Source organism: Pararge aegeria, chromosome 12 (assembly GCF_905163445.1).
Source record: "Pararge aegeria chromosome 12, ilParAegt1.1, whole genome shotgun sequence".
Classification (NCBI taxonomy): domain Eukaryota; kingdom Metazoa; phylum Arthropoda; class Insecta; order Lepidoptera; family Nymphalidae; genus Pararge; species Pararge aegeria.
In genome coordinates, this window is record NC_053191.1 from 3329067 (window position 1) to 3343482 (window position 14416).

Consider the following 14416-nt stretch of genomic DNA (forward strand, 5'->3'; position numbering starts at 1 on the left):
ATGAGTCTCCTATGACCAGCTGTGGGCAATTATTAACACTGAATGGTATGCTTTTGGATTGCGAGTTTTATCTCGATTGTTTGAAGATAAATGATTTTTTTTTGCGCGCAACGTTAACGCCTTTCCAATAGGGAAATGAAAACGAATTTCGCACTATGAATTCTGTCCAAAATTAACAAAATTTGGGACCATTTTGAAAAGATAAAAGAAAAGTGGACAGATCGTGGAGTGGTAAGAAGAATCTGTGCAGGCTTTAGAAGATTATAAGGAATACAATAACAGATTTGAAAAGCGCATAAGGTACTTCAAAAAGTCGTCGGTACACGTTGGAATAAATAAGATCTATTCTTTATCAGACTTACCAATAAAAAAGTAGTGCTATCCTTTTCACTACTTTTCATTACATACCGATAACACTATTTTTAGACCTGTCAATTAAGTTTAGCTTAGTTTTGTGGACAGCACTTTTCCTGACAACATTGTAAAATTAGCTTGGTTTGGCAATTCATGTATATTGTACAGCCAAATTAGAAGGAATGTCTTCGTAAGTATGATTAAGTCAAAAATATCATCTTATGTCTTCTCTGAACAAGTTGCATAAAAACGTTAAGCAGAGCGTTAAGACTTAAGTTATGTACCTATTGAACATTGAACAATTTGATTTTATACGTTCGGAAGCGTCGCGTATATAATTAGAGTGACCCTGAAATGTCACTTGTCGCTTCAAAAGACCCTTGCTTATCTTAATCCATCTACAGCATTACATAATTTGTTTATATTATTTATCATTTTATCAGTATTTTTATAAATAAGATAATTCCGCTTTAAATAATTACACCTAAATACCGAAATGTATTGAATACAATTTCAACGCGAGTGTACCTTTGCCTACTTAAAAATAAATAAAAAATAACCTAAGGTATGTTAAATATCTTTTTAATCTGCGCGGCAATCTAATTAAAAAAATATTACACGGTAGGTCACAATAAGTTAACTTTCACACTAACACACTTTATAATAATAGCATGTTTAGTCCGAGAAAGTGAGAAGTTAACGAGACACTAAGTAAAATTTTCGTTACACTGGGTATCTCGACGACACACTAAACACTATTGAAAACTTAAACACAAAATAAATCCGATCAACAGCAGTGAGGACGCAAACACACCATTATAAATACAAAAAAAGTTCGTTTCGTTATTATCATAAAAAGTTCGAAATAAACACCGGCCTACAGGACACGTCCGTGGCCGATCGCGGCAAACAAACTTGCTATCCGGCCGCTTAAAATGTCTGGTCTTGCATTTCTTTCTATAACGCGATTAATCGAAAGACCCTCTGTGATGCAGTTAATACTAGACCCGGTGTAGCGTATCACGAAAGTCGCATTATACTACGAGGAAAACATTCCCCGCGTCAGAAGAAGACGGCATATATTTTTAATGTGGCAATTCAATATGTGGAGAAGAGACGCGTATAGTTCCGAGGGCAGGTACAAGATAAATGTACCTATACAAAAAATAATCCGTCACGTGTGAAGATTTAACGTCGCATCATTATTCAAATTTCAAACATGATAAAAAGGGCTGTATTTTTAGCTTACTATGAATTATATTTCATTGGTATTTAACTGAACATAATTTATACAGAAGCATTATGGCGGGAATCTTATAGTTCAAATATAGTGAGAAATTTAGTCGACACATCGGAACTAGAAAATTTTATCAATGCAAAATCAACAAACTAAGCTTTACATATTTATAACCATATATTATATATATAAGCATGTTTCGTATCATGTATTATATTGTGAACTGTAAGTATTAAAAGTAAATAATTTAATTTTCCTGTCGGCTTTAAAAAAACACAAAATGATAAATTAAAAAACTTACCGTACACTAATCAACGGTTTCTTCTCACTCTTCAAAATGTTAGCGTTTGTCCAAACACTGTTGTTGTTCACATATTTCTCACGTTTTAGTTTCACTTTCTCTGATAATTTTGGCTTTAAAGATGGCGGAAGAATAGAATCTGTTGTCGATATCGGTCTACTAGGTGCGGTCGTTTTTTTTACAACGTTGATGGCAACCTCATTTCTTGGTTTCTCAACTGGTTTAGGGCCTCCAGGGTCTGGAGCGGTAGGCTTAGCTCTGAGGGGCCTGGTGGGCTCTAGTGGTTTCTCTGGTCGAAGGTTCAAAGTCTTTTCGCTGTTCCGTCTCCTGATTTTTTGGTCCACTTGTGGCACTACGAGTAGACAAAGAATCTTTTTAAAAAAAAGTTAAGTTAAAAATAATTAATATAAAATGAAAAGCCATAGAGATATATAGCCATGGAGTAAAATAATTAGTTTTCTGTGTTAGGTATAGTACGATGTCTCGTAAAAACCGATTTGGGTTTAATTCATTTAATATAAGTGCCATACTACTAACAGGTAAGCCCGCTAACATCTTAGACGGCATAATCACTACACCAGATGAGATTAGTAGTTAAGACTAAGCTTGTAATGGAAAAAAAGATACTTTCTATTTATGTACTTCATCTTCGGCTTCGCACAAATCTTGTTACCAATTTTTTTCGTGGATACAACGAAATAAACTTATTAAAGACTCATAATCGCTAGAACGCAGTGCAATAAAGCCAGTTCGTTAAAAAAAATTAAAAAGCATATTAGTAGCCAAGATTATTTATGCACATCACACGCATCAATCCATATTCCCCATTCACAATACATGCATATTCCCCGTTCACTAAAAAGGTTTCACTCATTGGATCAACTTTTTAATTTATTACCTGTTCTAGGTCGGTTTCTTGTGACAGGTTTAGTCTCCGCGCTGCCTATTTTGGTAGTTTCTTGTACGGAGTAAGAGTTGCCGGCGATGAGGACCGCCTTACTGCGCGAGCTGAAGGTTGTCTTGAAGAAATTCGCCGCAAAACCTCTACGGACGGCAGACGAGCTCTGCGGTTTTCTATAAATAAGTAAATTAAATTGTACAACACTGGAAATTATTTTTTTTCACACGTTAGTGATAGTAACAGGATCTGACGGATAACTCTTCGGGACACAAATCCATAGCGACCATTTCCCCGCGCGCCGATATACCATTAAAGAAATCTTAAACTCTCATGAATCCTCCTACTTTATGAGTATGAAAACGCGGAAAACTTGACAAAGCAAACAGATCTCAATTATTATCAAAAAAGTAAGTATAAAAATTATTAAATCAAACATAACAGTTCTTCCTTATTCTGCTTAAGAAACATAAGGATTAAGTTAAAAATCTGGATTCCAATAAATTAATTTGGAAATGTTCACTTATGTACTTAGAAACTATTCAGGGTGTTCGAAACCAAATTAAATATTAAATTTCACTACACACTTATTTTTTAAATTCTGAGATGTTTTACAAGGATCTTGCTTTTGAAACTAGCAACGCCATCTATGTACAATCGTATAAATTAAGTTAAGGTTTACGTAGATCCTAAGAAGATGGCGTTACTAGTACAATTTCAATAACTTAAAGTTATCCTACGTACATCCTTTTAGTTCTTTGAGTCTTTCTACTTACTACTAACTTTTTTAAGCGCAAATTTATTAACAATTTTAACCGGTTTAACAAGACAGAATAGCTTAGAGGTATCCACAATATTATCGAACTCTACACCCTATGCATGTTTCCTGTTAAATAGGATTGTACTTTTAAAACTAACAATCTATTGGTACAAAACTATGTTAAACAACATTATTAAACATTTAGTATCAACACTGTAAAATTTACCTACCTACTAATGTTTACTTACCAATGTTAACTTGTCCCATTTTTTTAAATGCTATGATATTTTTTTTATAATTATTACTAAAAAAACTTTTGATTTTTGTGTTACAATCTGTGAACAAAAGTTAACTAAGAATTTTTCACCATCATCATCAACGCATTACCGGCCCTCAACAGGTATTCCTCGATAGTTGAGAAAAGTGATGTTTAATGAAACTTACATAGCTCCAAAAGTTAGAAATGCGTCACGGATTAAACTCACACGATCACAGCAGTAACACATGGGTTAATATTTTCTTACATTTTGTAACTGCAGTATAGTAGAAATCAATGTTAAGACTTTACAAAATTGAGTTATTGACTTACTGTAATTTGTTAGTTGGCACCCCCGGCGCCTTCTGCTGCATAACCTCTTCGATCTTGAAACAAAAAAAACCACATAATAATATAATATCGTTTATTTCTTTCATCAAAATTGCACATACGAGTATAATGAGTTGACGAACTGGCTTTCCTAGCTAGATTTTATCTGTGTAGCCCTCGCCCCCGGAACATACATAGACAGATTGAAATTAAGACATTTCTATTATGTAGCTTTAATTGTAACTTAAAAGAAAAAAAGGAAATAATAAAAATAGTTAGTAATGTGTGTGTGTGTGTGTGTGTGTGTGCGTGTGTGTGTTATGTTCAAAATATCACTAGAGTATTTCTACGTAATCAAATCAGAAATGAGGAGATCCGTAGAAGAACTAGAATCATCGACATAGCTTAGCAATGGGCAATGGGCGGGGCCCATAGCTCGGAGAACCAATGGACGTTGGGCTCCTAAGTTGCTGGAATGGCGACCCGGCACCGGTGAACGCAGCTTAGGTTAGCCTCCAACGAGGTGAGCAGACGACAACAAGCGACTCTGAAAAAAAAGTGGCCCAGTACCGTGGATTGTGGAACTCCCTACAAAAGACTACGTCCAGCTGTGCACTTCAATAAGTTGAATTAATAATTGGATGGAAGCAGGCGTTACTTTGCGGAAATCCATGATATATTATGAAAATTAAGCTTAATTTGCTAAACTCCGCGAAAAGCAGGAGAATCTGTATGGTGTAATTTAAAATTTCTTCAATCCTTATACTCCACACCAAACCGATCTCCAGCAACGTAACCTCTACGCACGTTTCGCTCCGAAACCGGAGCATCCTCAGGAGATGTTGACTTTACAATGAATAATTGTTAATTCCATCCAGTTAAGTCCATCTTAACAATACCGTCGAGGATGATCTGTTCGGTGTGGAGTATACCTAAGGATTGAAGAAATTATAAATTACACCATACAGATTCTCCTGCTTTTCGCAGATTCGAAGCTTAATATTCATAATGAATTAATGATGTTGTGAATAATATTATTCTATTACAAGTAAAACAATAAAAGGTAACTAAGAAGGTACGTACTTTATGACCGCTCATAACTTTTCACTACATATTATTTTATTAATTTACTAGTGACAAGTGAAGTGGGTAGGTACAATGACAACTATGCACGGTAAAAAATACGCCAATATTGCAATTTACCCGCATTTCGTTATCTCATCACTATCTATTGATAACTTGTTTGTGTTAATACCTATTTGTGACTCAGAAGTAAGTAGTAGATAACTACTTGGTGCAAAACTTCTCAAAATGGGCACCCGCCGTTGAAATTACATTGATTTTCATTGTGCAGCGCGTCACGTCTTTGCCCAGACTTTGAAAAATGTGAATATCATCTAAGTCAAAGTCAAAGTCAAAAATATCTTTATTCAAGTAGGCCCGGCCTGCAGGTGGCACTTTTGATGCGTACATTACATGAGAATTACACGGTAGTGAGATTATGGCGATAACCAAATTCGTAAACTTAAAACTAAAGCTACGAGGGTTCCAAACGCGTCCTGGTCTAAGAAGAAGCCCACAACAAACTTAGCCGGGTGTTTTTTTTTTGTTATCACCATCTCACATTATCATTCATAATTATTTGAAGAGCAACCTAGTTATAGCAATCAATCACACCCAAGCTTTTTTATCGATTACGTAGTTCTTTATAAAGGACTACGTAATCGATAAACCCATTTACATCATGGAGATGTCTCTTAAAAGTTCAAAGTTTGTATTAAACGTAAGCTTATAGAAAAGTCCTTTTCTATATTTCGATTCTCCTTCCAGAATGAGAAGGGTTTAGGCCGTAGTCTACCACGCTGGCCAAGTGTCGATTGGTAGACTCCGCACGCTGTTGAGAATATTATGGAGAACTCTCAAGCATGCAGGTTTTCTCGCAATGTTTTCCTTTACCATTTATAGCGAGTGATATTTAAATTGCACCGAAAAGTCGTTGCCGGGACTCAAACTCTCTCTGCACGAAAGGAAAGCCGGTTACCCACTTGGCTATCACCGCTTCAATTATTTATTATGGTTTTATTAGTTTCATAATGAGGATGTTTTTTCTTTTGCGCTTATCTTCCCAACCAACAATTACCTATCTATTATAACTAGCTAGGTTAGGAAGCAAGGGCGCGCACCGCCGCGATGGCAATTTTCTTAACTTGTGCGGCCTAAGGTTGGGAACCCCTGAGTTAGTGAATTAAATTTTTGAAGTTAATTGAGCTGATTATATACGTTATCCTGGAAAATCTATTATTTAAATATTAAAGTGTCTTCTGTTAAAATTCTGTGATTTGTTTACTGGAGAAACCTAACAATTATTGAGAACCTTATTTTTGTTTGTATGCTTAGATCTTTTAGAACTTCGCAACGGATTTTAATGCACTTTTCAGCAATAGATAGAGTTATAACAGAGGAAGGTTTATATGTATTAAATACAAGAGAAAAGCAAATAAATTCTAATATAGGTAATGTGATATCGTAACAATCATATTTTTGTGTGTTTACATCGCAAGCGCTGGCTTAACCTTACGAGATTGTACCACGAAATTGTACAAATTATTAAACACTCCAAACTGCACCGCATAAGTTCATGAGTATCTACATTGCACCCGTGCGAAGCCGGGACGGGTCGCTAGTAAATAAAAAAAGAAATCTAGGCTCCTCAAAGATATCTCTTGAAAAAAAGTTGTCTTTGTTGAATATCTTTCGTTGTTCATGTTATTTTTTTAATTTTGGCACTAAATTTATGTATTAGCATGTAGTTATTTGCATGTATGTATTTTAATATTTGTACCACCAGCAGTCTATTCTCCTCTTCTTTTTTTTCCTAATTCTAAGGTTGCCTGGCAGAGATCGCTATTAAGCGATAAGGCCGCCTTTTGTATTACTACTTCTTTCGATGTTTCTGTTTTTGTTATATTTTAAATGTTGTGGTATACAAATAAAGAGTTTAATATTAATAATAATAATAATAAATTTATAAATCTTTGACCGACCGGGAATCAAAACAATGCAGGCCCGACGCGGACATCAAACCTCGGACATCGGGAACGATCCTCAAACATACTGACTACCAATAAGGCAGTAAAACAAATTGGTAAAGATATATTTACCACAGTGAAGTTGTACTGCCTTGTTCTCCTGACTCCGGTCATCATGATGGGTACCTAATTCACCAATTTTATTTATTTCAAAGGTTTCGCTTTCGCTTAGCTCTTAACTATTAATTTAATAAATTTAAATAAAGTGTGACAGTCAACGTACTTTGTTGACAGTAAAACTGTGGTTTAGAAACCTTTCAAATTGCCACGAAAATGATATATCAAAATCAAAGATTTCAAAAGAGGTTTTTGCTAATCTTAAAAAGTTTAAATTACCTTTTCTATACCAATAGGACAAGCATGCGCACCTCTAGAAAATTTTGTCTAGAAATTATCTCCTGTATCTTCATAGAAAACAAAAAGTTTAGATAGATCTACTTCCCAAACACATGTAGATTCAGAAGAATAATTAGTTAAATTGAAAATGCATAAGACTGATATAAATGGATATAGGAACTAATTTCGGCATCGGCAAAGTAAAGGGAGAGTCGTAGCTTAGTGGTCAAAACGCTCAGGCCGCGATTGGCAGAGAGTCGCAGGTTCAAATCATGTCGGTTCCGAAAATTTTGATATGCATTTTAAATTTATAAAATTGATATTTCCACATATAAAAACAAGGTTAAAAATAATAAAATAAAAAAACGTGTGTGTACTTATGTACACGCGTTAGAAGTTATACTTCTTTGGCGTAACAAGATAAACATCTTTTCAAAAATTTTATCTTTCGCCTTATTCTACGCTTGTAGAAAACAGGACACTAACAATAGAAAAAAGGTATTGTTTGAATTATTAAAAGTCAACTGTCAAACCTTTTTTAGATAAACTAAAATGTTGACTAAAGCTAACTTCATGGTGTCGGTTTTTCGTGACGGATTGCGCGCGCAACGTAAAAATTTACTCTCACCATTTTTCTCTAACGCGCCAAAAGAATTATAACTTCAATAATTAAGTACTTTGCAATTGTCACTTGGCGTTTTTACTGACGCTTGTCTTTTAATCAATTATGTAATCAAATAACTATCTTTCTAATCTGTTTTAAATATAAAAAAAAAAAAATATTTAAGATATTTTATTCGATTTTGAAATTTTAGGTACTCAAAGTCAAAGTCAAAGTCAAAAATATCTTTATTCAAGTAGGCCCACAGGTGGCACTTTTGATGCGTACATAAGAATTACACGGTAGTGAGATGATGGCGATAACCACATTCGTAAACTTAAAACTAAAGCTACGAGGGTTCCAAACGCGTCCCGGTCTAAGAAGAAGCCCACAACAAACTTAACTCTTCTTGACCTGTAGAAAGATGCCACTTGACGCATGCTGTATACATGAAAATAACCTTTACGTCTACAAGTTTTGTGTTAATACCTATTTCGCAGCAACTAATAATAAAAATACATATTATTTATCTTAAATGTGTAAATCCGAGTGCTACAGATATGGAGTGGCAACAAATCTGAGCCTTAAAGATTTGCATGCGGCGCGGTCTAAGTCAAAGATTATCGAAATGGCGATTGGGCAATTAAAACGCTTATTTTATGACTCCTTGATGACGTTGTATTTTGGTGCAAAAGCAAACGGCATATTTACTATAAATGTCCAATAGATGTTGTGTCCGTGTTTATTTTGGATTTTTAGAACTATTTATTTTGAAAGTATCCTATGACCAGGATGTAATCAATTTCTATGTAAAATTTCAACAAGATAAACAATTTGCTATCACTGGTAACTTTTACTAAAAGCTTTTCCGGGGCAAATATACCGCCTTATAAAAAAAAAATCCAAAATATGGTTTAAAGAATATTTAAACAAAGCTTCTTATGGAAAAATAATACATGTCGGTTACGCTAATTCAGTGGTAAAGGTAAGTCATAAACCTATGGGCATCTTCAGGATGCTACCAACTACAGCTACACATGTGCCATATTTCATCAAGATCGATTCAACGTTCAACCACAAAGGTAACAAACAAACGAACAGACACACTTTCAAATTCATTACATTAGTATGAATAGTATTGATTTGTAGCATGTATATGACATAGTATAGACTATGTCGATAAAACGATAAAACGATACGATTATGTATTAATTTTTATTTATTATAGAGATAAGAAGCACGTAACGAAAAGAAAATAATCGTATCATTTAAGCAGAGCTAGGAATTTGAGCTGTTAAAAATAAACAACAGGAAGAGAAAAACAGAGGCAGTCACGGGGACTTATACTTTAAAGCTTAATATTAACACATAGTTTTGACTTCGGCGGCAATTTTATTTAGTTGCTAAGTAAAATACATTATAGTATTAACAGTTCTAGTTCGGTGTAATTATTGTACGCCTGCATTCATTGCGCGGAGTATGTCGCACGACGCAGCGACCGTTTGCGGCGCAAGCGGTGGGTAGCCACACCAATTTCAGTAGGCAATGTTGTTCGGTATTCACGTATTGTATGAGTGAGTTTTTATTAAAATATGTCAAGTAGTAATAATATGCAGTAAAGTTTCTTGTTTTAATACTAGTTTGTTAAGTTTTGTGTTTATTAAGTTTATAGACCTACTATTTAATCATGTTTTGATATTAAGGTCTAAGAAATAAGTGATGTGTTTTAACAGTGCACTATATAAGTACGTTACATTACAGTATTTAAAATATGAATCCTGTACATGCCACTAGTCCGCGGTAGAATATGTGATATCCTAAATACAGTTGTAACTAGTTAGGAGTCAGATACTCACCCACACCAGGGCCAAATTATGACTTTTTACCTTAATATATTCAAATATTTGTGGGTCATAGTAAACCTTGTTTTGATACATATATATAAATAAAAAAAAATAAAAAAACTGCTGGGTATGTCTACCATCTATTACCGGAACACTAAATAGATTAGCGGCACATCCTTGTCGGTAGGGTGGTAACTAGCCACGGCCAAGGCCTCCCAAGATAAACGACAGCTTTCTAAAAAAACTAAAATGCAAGAAATAAATAAAACTTTCTCAGTCGCTGCCAAGTAAAATGAAAATTTACTAAGTATAGGACTTTTTATAAAGGGAACCATCACTTTTATTAAGAAAAGTTTCTAGTAATTTTCTACATAACCAAAACATAGTCGAATTAAAAACCTCCTTTTCAAATTTGTTGAAAAGTTTCATTTATTAACCCACCTTATAAATTAACTAGAAAAAATATTAGTAGCGTAAAAAGTCTACTCGTTTACTCAGTAGTAGTAGAGCTTTTTGTGACGGAGCTCGTCCGGGAGAAAACTATCACCGTGCTTATTTCTGCCGCTAAGCAGCAATGTTGCAATGCTCCGGTCTGCAGGACGCGGTTGCCGGTGTAATTACAGGCACATGGACTTAACACCTACGTCTCAAATTGATGAATACAGGGCGGCATGTTGCAAGACGAGCTCCTTGCATGGCCTGTGAAGTGTTGCTCTGTTTTTCCATCAGGTGGGTCATCTGATTGGCAAATATAACTATGAAAAAATCAAAAGTTATGCAATAAACGCTAGTCGCCTGTGATCTGCGCCACACAACCAGGCCACCTACACCCTTATCGACCAGAACCCAAGCCGTTGAACCCTCCCCGTGATATCATACAATCTCCATTCTCCATCTTGTTTTAATCAAGTACTTTTAATATACCAAACTTACAAAAAAAATATTATGGACCTTACAAATAAACGTGGCATGTTCTGGTCTGAAGGACGTGGATTAGGCATGATGATAGTAACAAAGAATCGCTAAAATATCGATTTCATCCAATCATATTTATATTCTAAGTGAGATTGGTATTTCTTATCAATAAATAAAACTGCAAAATTTAGCGATCCGCCATGACAGTTGAAACGCCGATTTCAAAATTATGACGTCACTTCTATATAAACATAATTTCGTTCCCCCTGAACTTTGCAAATCTCTCGTATATCAAGTAATTTGGGATTTCAAGCTATCAGTTGTGTTACAATAAATTTATAAAGTGGGTAAATAATTAAACTTTTGATAGCTATAAATTCATATTTGCTGGATATTTTATTAAATAGTTAGTAGATATATTTGATAAACAAGCAATCTTCATGACATTGAGTTGGTGGGTATTTTGATATAAATACGATTGCATTATGCACCTCAGTCCTACATGGATTCAAACTATGCAAAGTCGGTGTCAAATCCCGGTGTCTTAGTCGTTTAAAATCAATATAATAATCTTTAGCTAGGGAACAAGGACTTACTAATGCTATGACGTCACGACAACGGCCTTGAAACCCGGCGAGCGTCTACGCAATATTTTGTTATGTTAAATATAATTTTTAATTTATAGCAAAAAACCATTTAATTTCCGCAAAAATAAGATATTGTTTGGATGTGGTACGAGTATATCTATACTTATTACTAAACCAATCATCTTGGGGCAGTTTTTCAAAATTAATTATCATTCCTATTACAGGCACACGAGGGCTTACCACCTATGCCTCACACAATTATAACGTCTAGTCAAATAAAGTTTATTTAAATATCACTAAAAAATATTTCTACATAATTAAAGAAATGGACAGAATAAATATAATTCTAGGAATATTTTTTTTTTTTTAAAGTATATAGACAAGTGCTTGACTGCAATCACACCTGATGGTAAATGATGATGCAGCCTAAGATGAAGCGCGCTTGCCAAGAAGATGCCTATTCACTCTTGATTTGAAGGTACCCAGATTATAGGTATCAGGGAAGACGGAAGATGGGAGGGCATTCCAGGCCTTTGCGGTGCGGATCAGAAAGGAAGAAGCAAAACGCTTCGTACGTGTTGATGGTATTTCAACCACGTAACGGTGCAGATTCTTTCGGTGCCTCGCAGTTCGATGGTAGAAAGGAGATGGTTTGACCAAATCGAATAGCTCCTGAGCACACTCTCCGAAATGTATCTTGTAGAAAACAGCCAGACAAGCAACCTTGCGCCGGTGTTCAAGGCTTTGAAGTCTACTGACTACAAGGTCGTTGCCAATGAGTCTCCTAGCACGACGATCCACCGAATCCAAAGCATCGAGCTGGTACTTGGCAGAGCCATCCCATAAATGGCTGCAGTACTCCATGCACGACCGAACCTGAGCTTGGTACAGGGTTAGAAGCTGTTCTGGCGTGAAGTAGCGCTTAACTTTGTTGAGGATGCCAAGTTTTTTGCCAGCAGTTTTAGCTTTGGACTCGATGCATTGTCCAAAGCTTAGATTGGACGAAATGCTGATACCTAGGAGCTTAATACTATTCGTGATTGGCACAGATACATTTCGGAAAGTCGGACTCTAAACTCAATAACTCATAATCGGACAAGGAAGTCTTACAATTGAATCAATTAAATCACCGGAATGAGCCCGCAGACTTTGACAATTCAAAGTGTACACTGTTAAACCTTATAGCTAACTTCAGGGTGTCGATTTTTTGTGACGCTTTTTGCGCGCATCGTAAAATGAACTCTCATAATTTTTCCCCTAACGCACCAAAAGAAGTATAACTTCAAAAACTTTCGTAGTCCTGGGTTTTTTACAAACATTCGATGTTTCCCTATTTCCTACTACATATATAAGCCTACCTTCGCTAAGGTATACGCTCTGTATCACTCACTCCTGCGAAGCCACTCTCACCTATCAGAGAGAGTGGCTTCTGCCTGAATATAGGTTATCAGGCATTTGTGTCAATGCTGTTGTACCTACATCTATGAACTGAACAAAACTACGTATATCTAAAATTAGTGTGTACCTTTCGCAATGGTCCCTGGAGAAAAGGATATTACTATTTTTGGAATGGTCAGAATAGTTTACATTGTCATCACTAAGTTAGTGTTGTATAAGTACTGAAGAAAAAAAATTAAGTATAACTGCACTGAAACTAAGCAGTATCAAAATAAAAATAATTGAATATATTTGTTTAAAGCGAAGGACTATTACCGTATAGTAAAACTACATTTACTTTCGATGACGTATTTAAATAGATAAATTTCAAAGTTTTATAAATATGTACTTCAAATTTCTAATTATTTATTTAAAGTAGACATTTTTATTCATTTATTTCAAGTAGTCTGTTTGTAGAGTTTCTACTTCTAGCAGCAAAGGTTCGAAAGGCAGATTCTTAAGGTTAATTTCTACATATTGAGTTAATTACAAATACTATATTGTTTGTAACACTTATCATTTGATGTCAAAATTATAAGTACTTTTAGAGACTTAAAAACTTTACTCTTTCCAAAGATATTATTATACTATGACGCTTGAAAACAGAATATTATTTACCCATGATAAGATAACAGATCAAGGTTCTACTTTATCACCGTTATTTCAACGAGATAAAAAATATTCGGCTAAACGAAAATAAGATGGTTAGGCCACTTTTGTTCTTAACAAGCTATTACAAAAGGACTGTATTTTATTATAGAGTCCAGCTTACCTACAGACCGTCATTTTAATTGTTTAAGACAAAAACTGTCAAGGTAGGTATTTAATACCAAAAATATATTATTTATATTACCAGATCATTTTATCCGATGACGTCATATTCTGCAAAGCAAATGAGGACCGACCTCTGTGACATTGTGCAGTTTGTTTTTCTTGTTTCAAAGAAAATGTTAATTATTTTATCAAAATTACTATCTTAATATATATAAATCTCCTGTCACGATGTTTGTCCGCGATGGACTCCTAAACTACTTAACCGATTTTAAATTTAATTGGCACACCGTGAGCAGTCTGCTCCAACTTAAAAGATAGGATAGCTTAGATCTTTAATTATAGTCGCAATTTTATTTTATTGCAAATTATTTGTCTATAATTAATTGACAGTCACATGTTACACATATATATAACTACTATACTCATTTAAGGCTTAGCGATACTGAATAATTTAAAAACAAAATCAACCGCAGACGAAGTCGCGGGCAACAGCTAGTAATAATATAATTTTTATTTTTAGATAGGCTTCAAAGGACTTGAATCTATTAGCAGAAAAATTAATTAAAAAAAAAATAAACCTTTACAGCACTAACGGATGTATCACTAAGGTGTTACGCGCGTTCGTCATTCGCATTTATTAAGGTTTCTTACAAATCCCGTGGGAACCGTTTGTTTTCCCGTAGGGCTAGGATGCGCA

At 34.7% G+C, this 14416-nt stretch overlaps 1 protein-coding gene across 9 annotated transcripts in view; it reads right to left on the reverse strand.

Moving 5' to 3' along the window:
• LOC120628005 (cytospin-A-like) overlaps positions 1-14416 on the reverse strand; it is a 91240-nt gene that overhangs the window by 53781 nt on the left and 23043 nt on the right. For 3 of the 9 annotated variants that reach the window (XM_039896180.1, XM_039896172.1, XM_039896175.1), the window contains exons 1-4: positions 5220-5237; positions 4140-4192; positions 2791-2966; positions 1893-2244 (exon numbers count right to left, since the gene is read on the reverse strand). In XM_039896180.1, coding sequence (XP_039752114.1) covers positions 1893-2244; positions 2791-2966; positions 4140-4192; positions 5220-5234 — 596 coding nt within the window. In that variant the 5' untranslated portion in view covers positions 5235-5237. Of the gene's footprint in view, positions 1-974; positions 1254-1892; positions 2245-2790; positions 2967-4139; positions 4193-5219; positions 5238-14416 lie in introns of those variants that run through there. The other 6 variants (XM_039896173.1, XM_039896174.1, XM_039896178.1 and 3 more) reach the window with 4 other exon arrangements.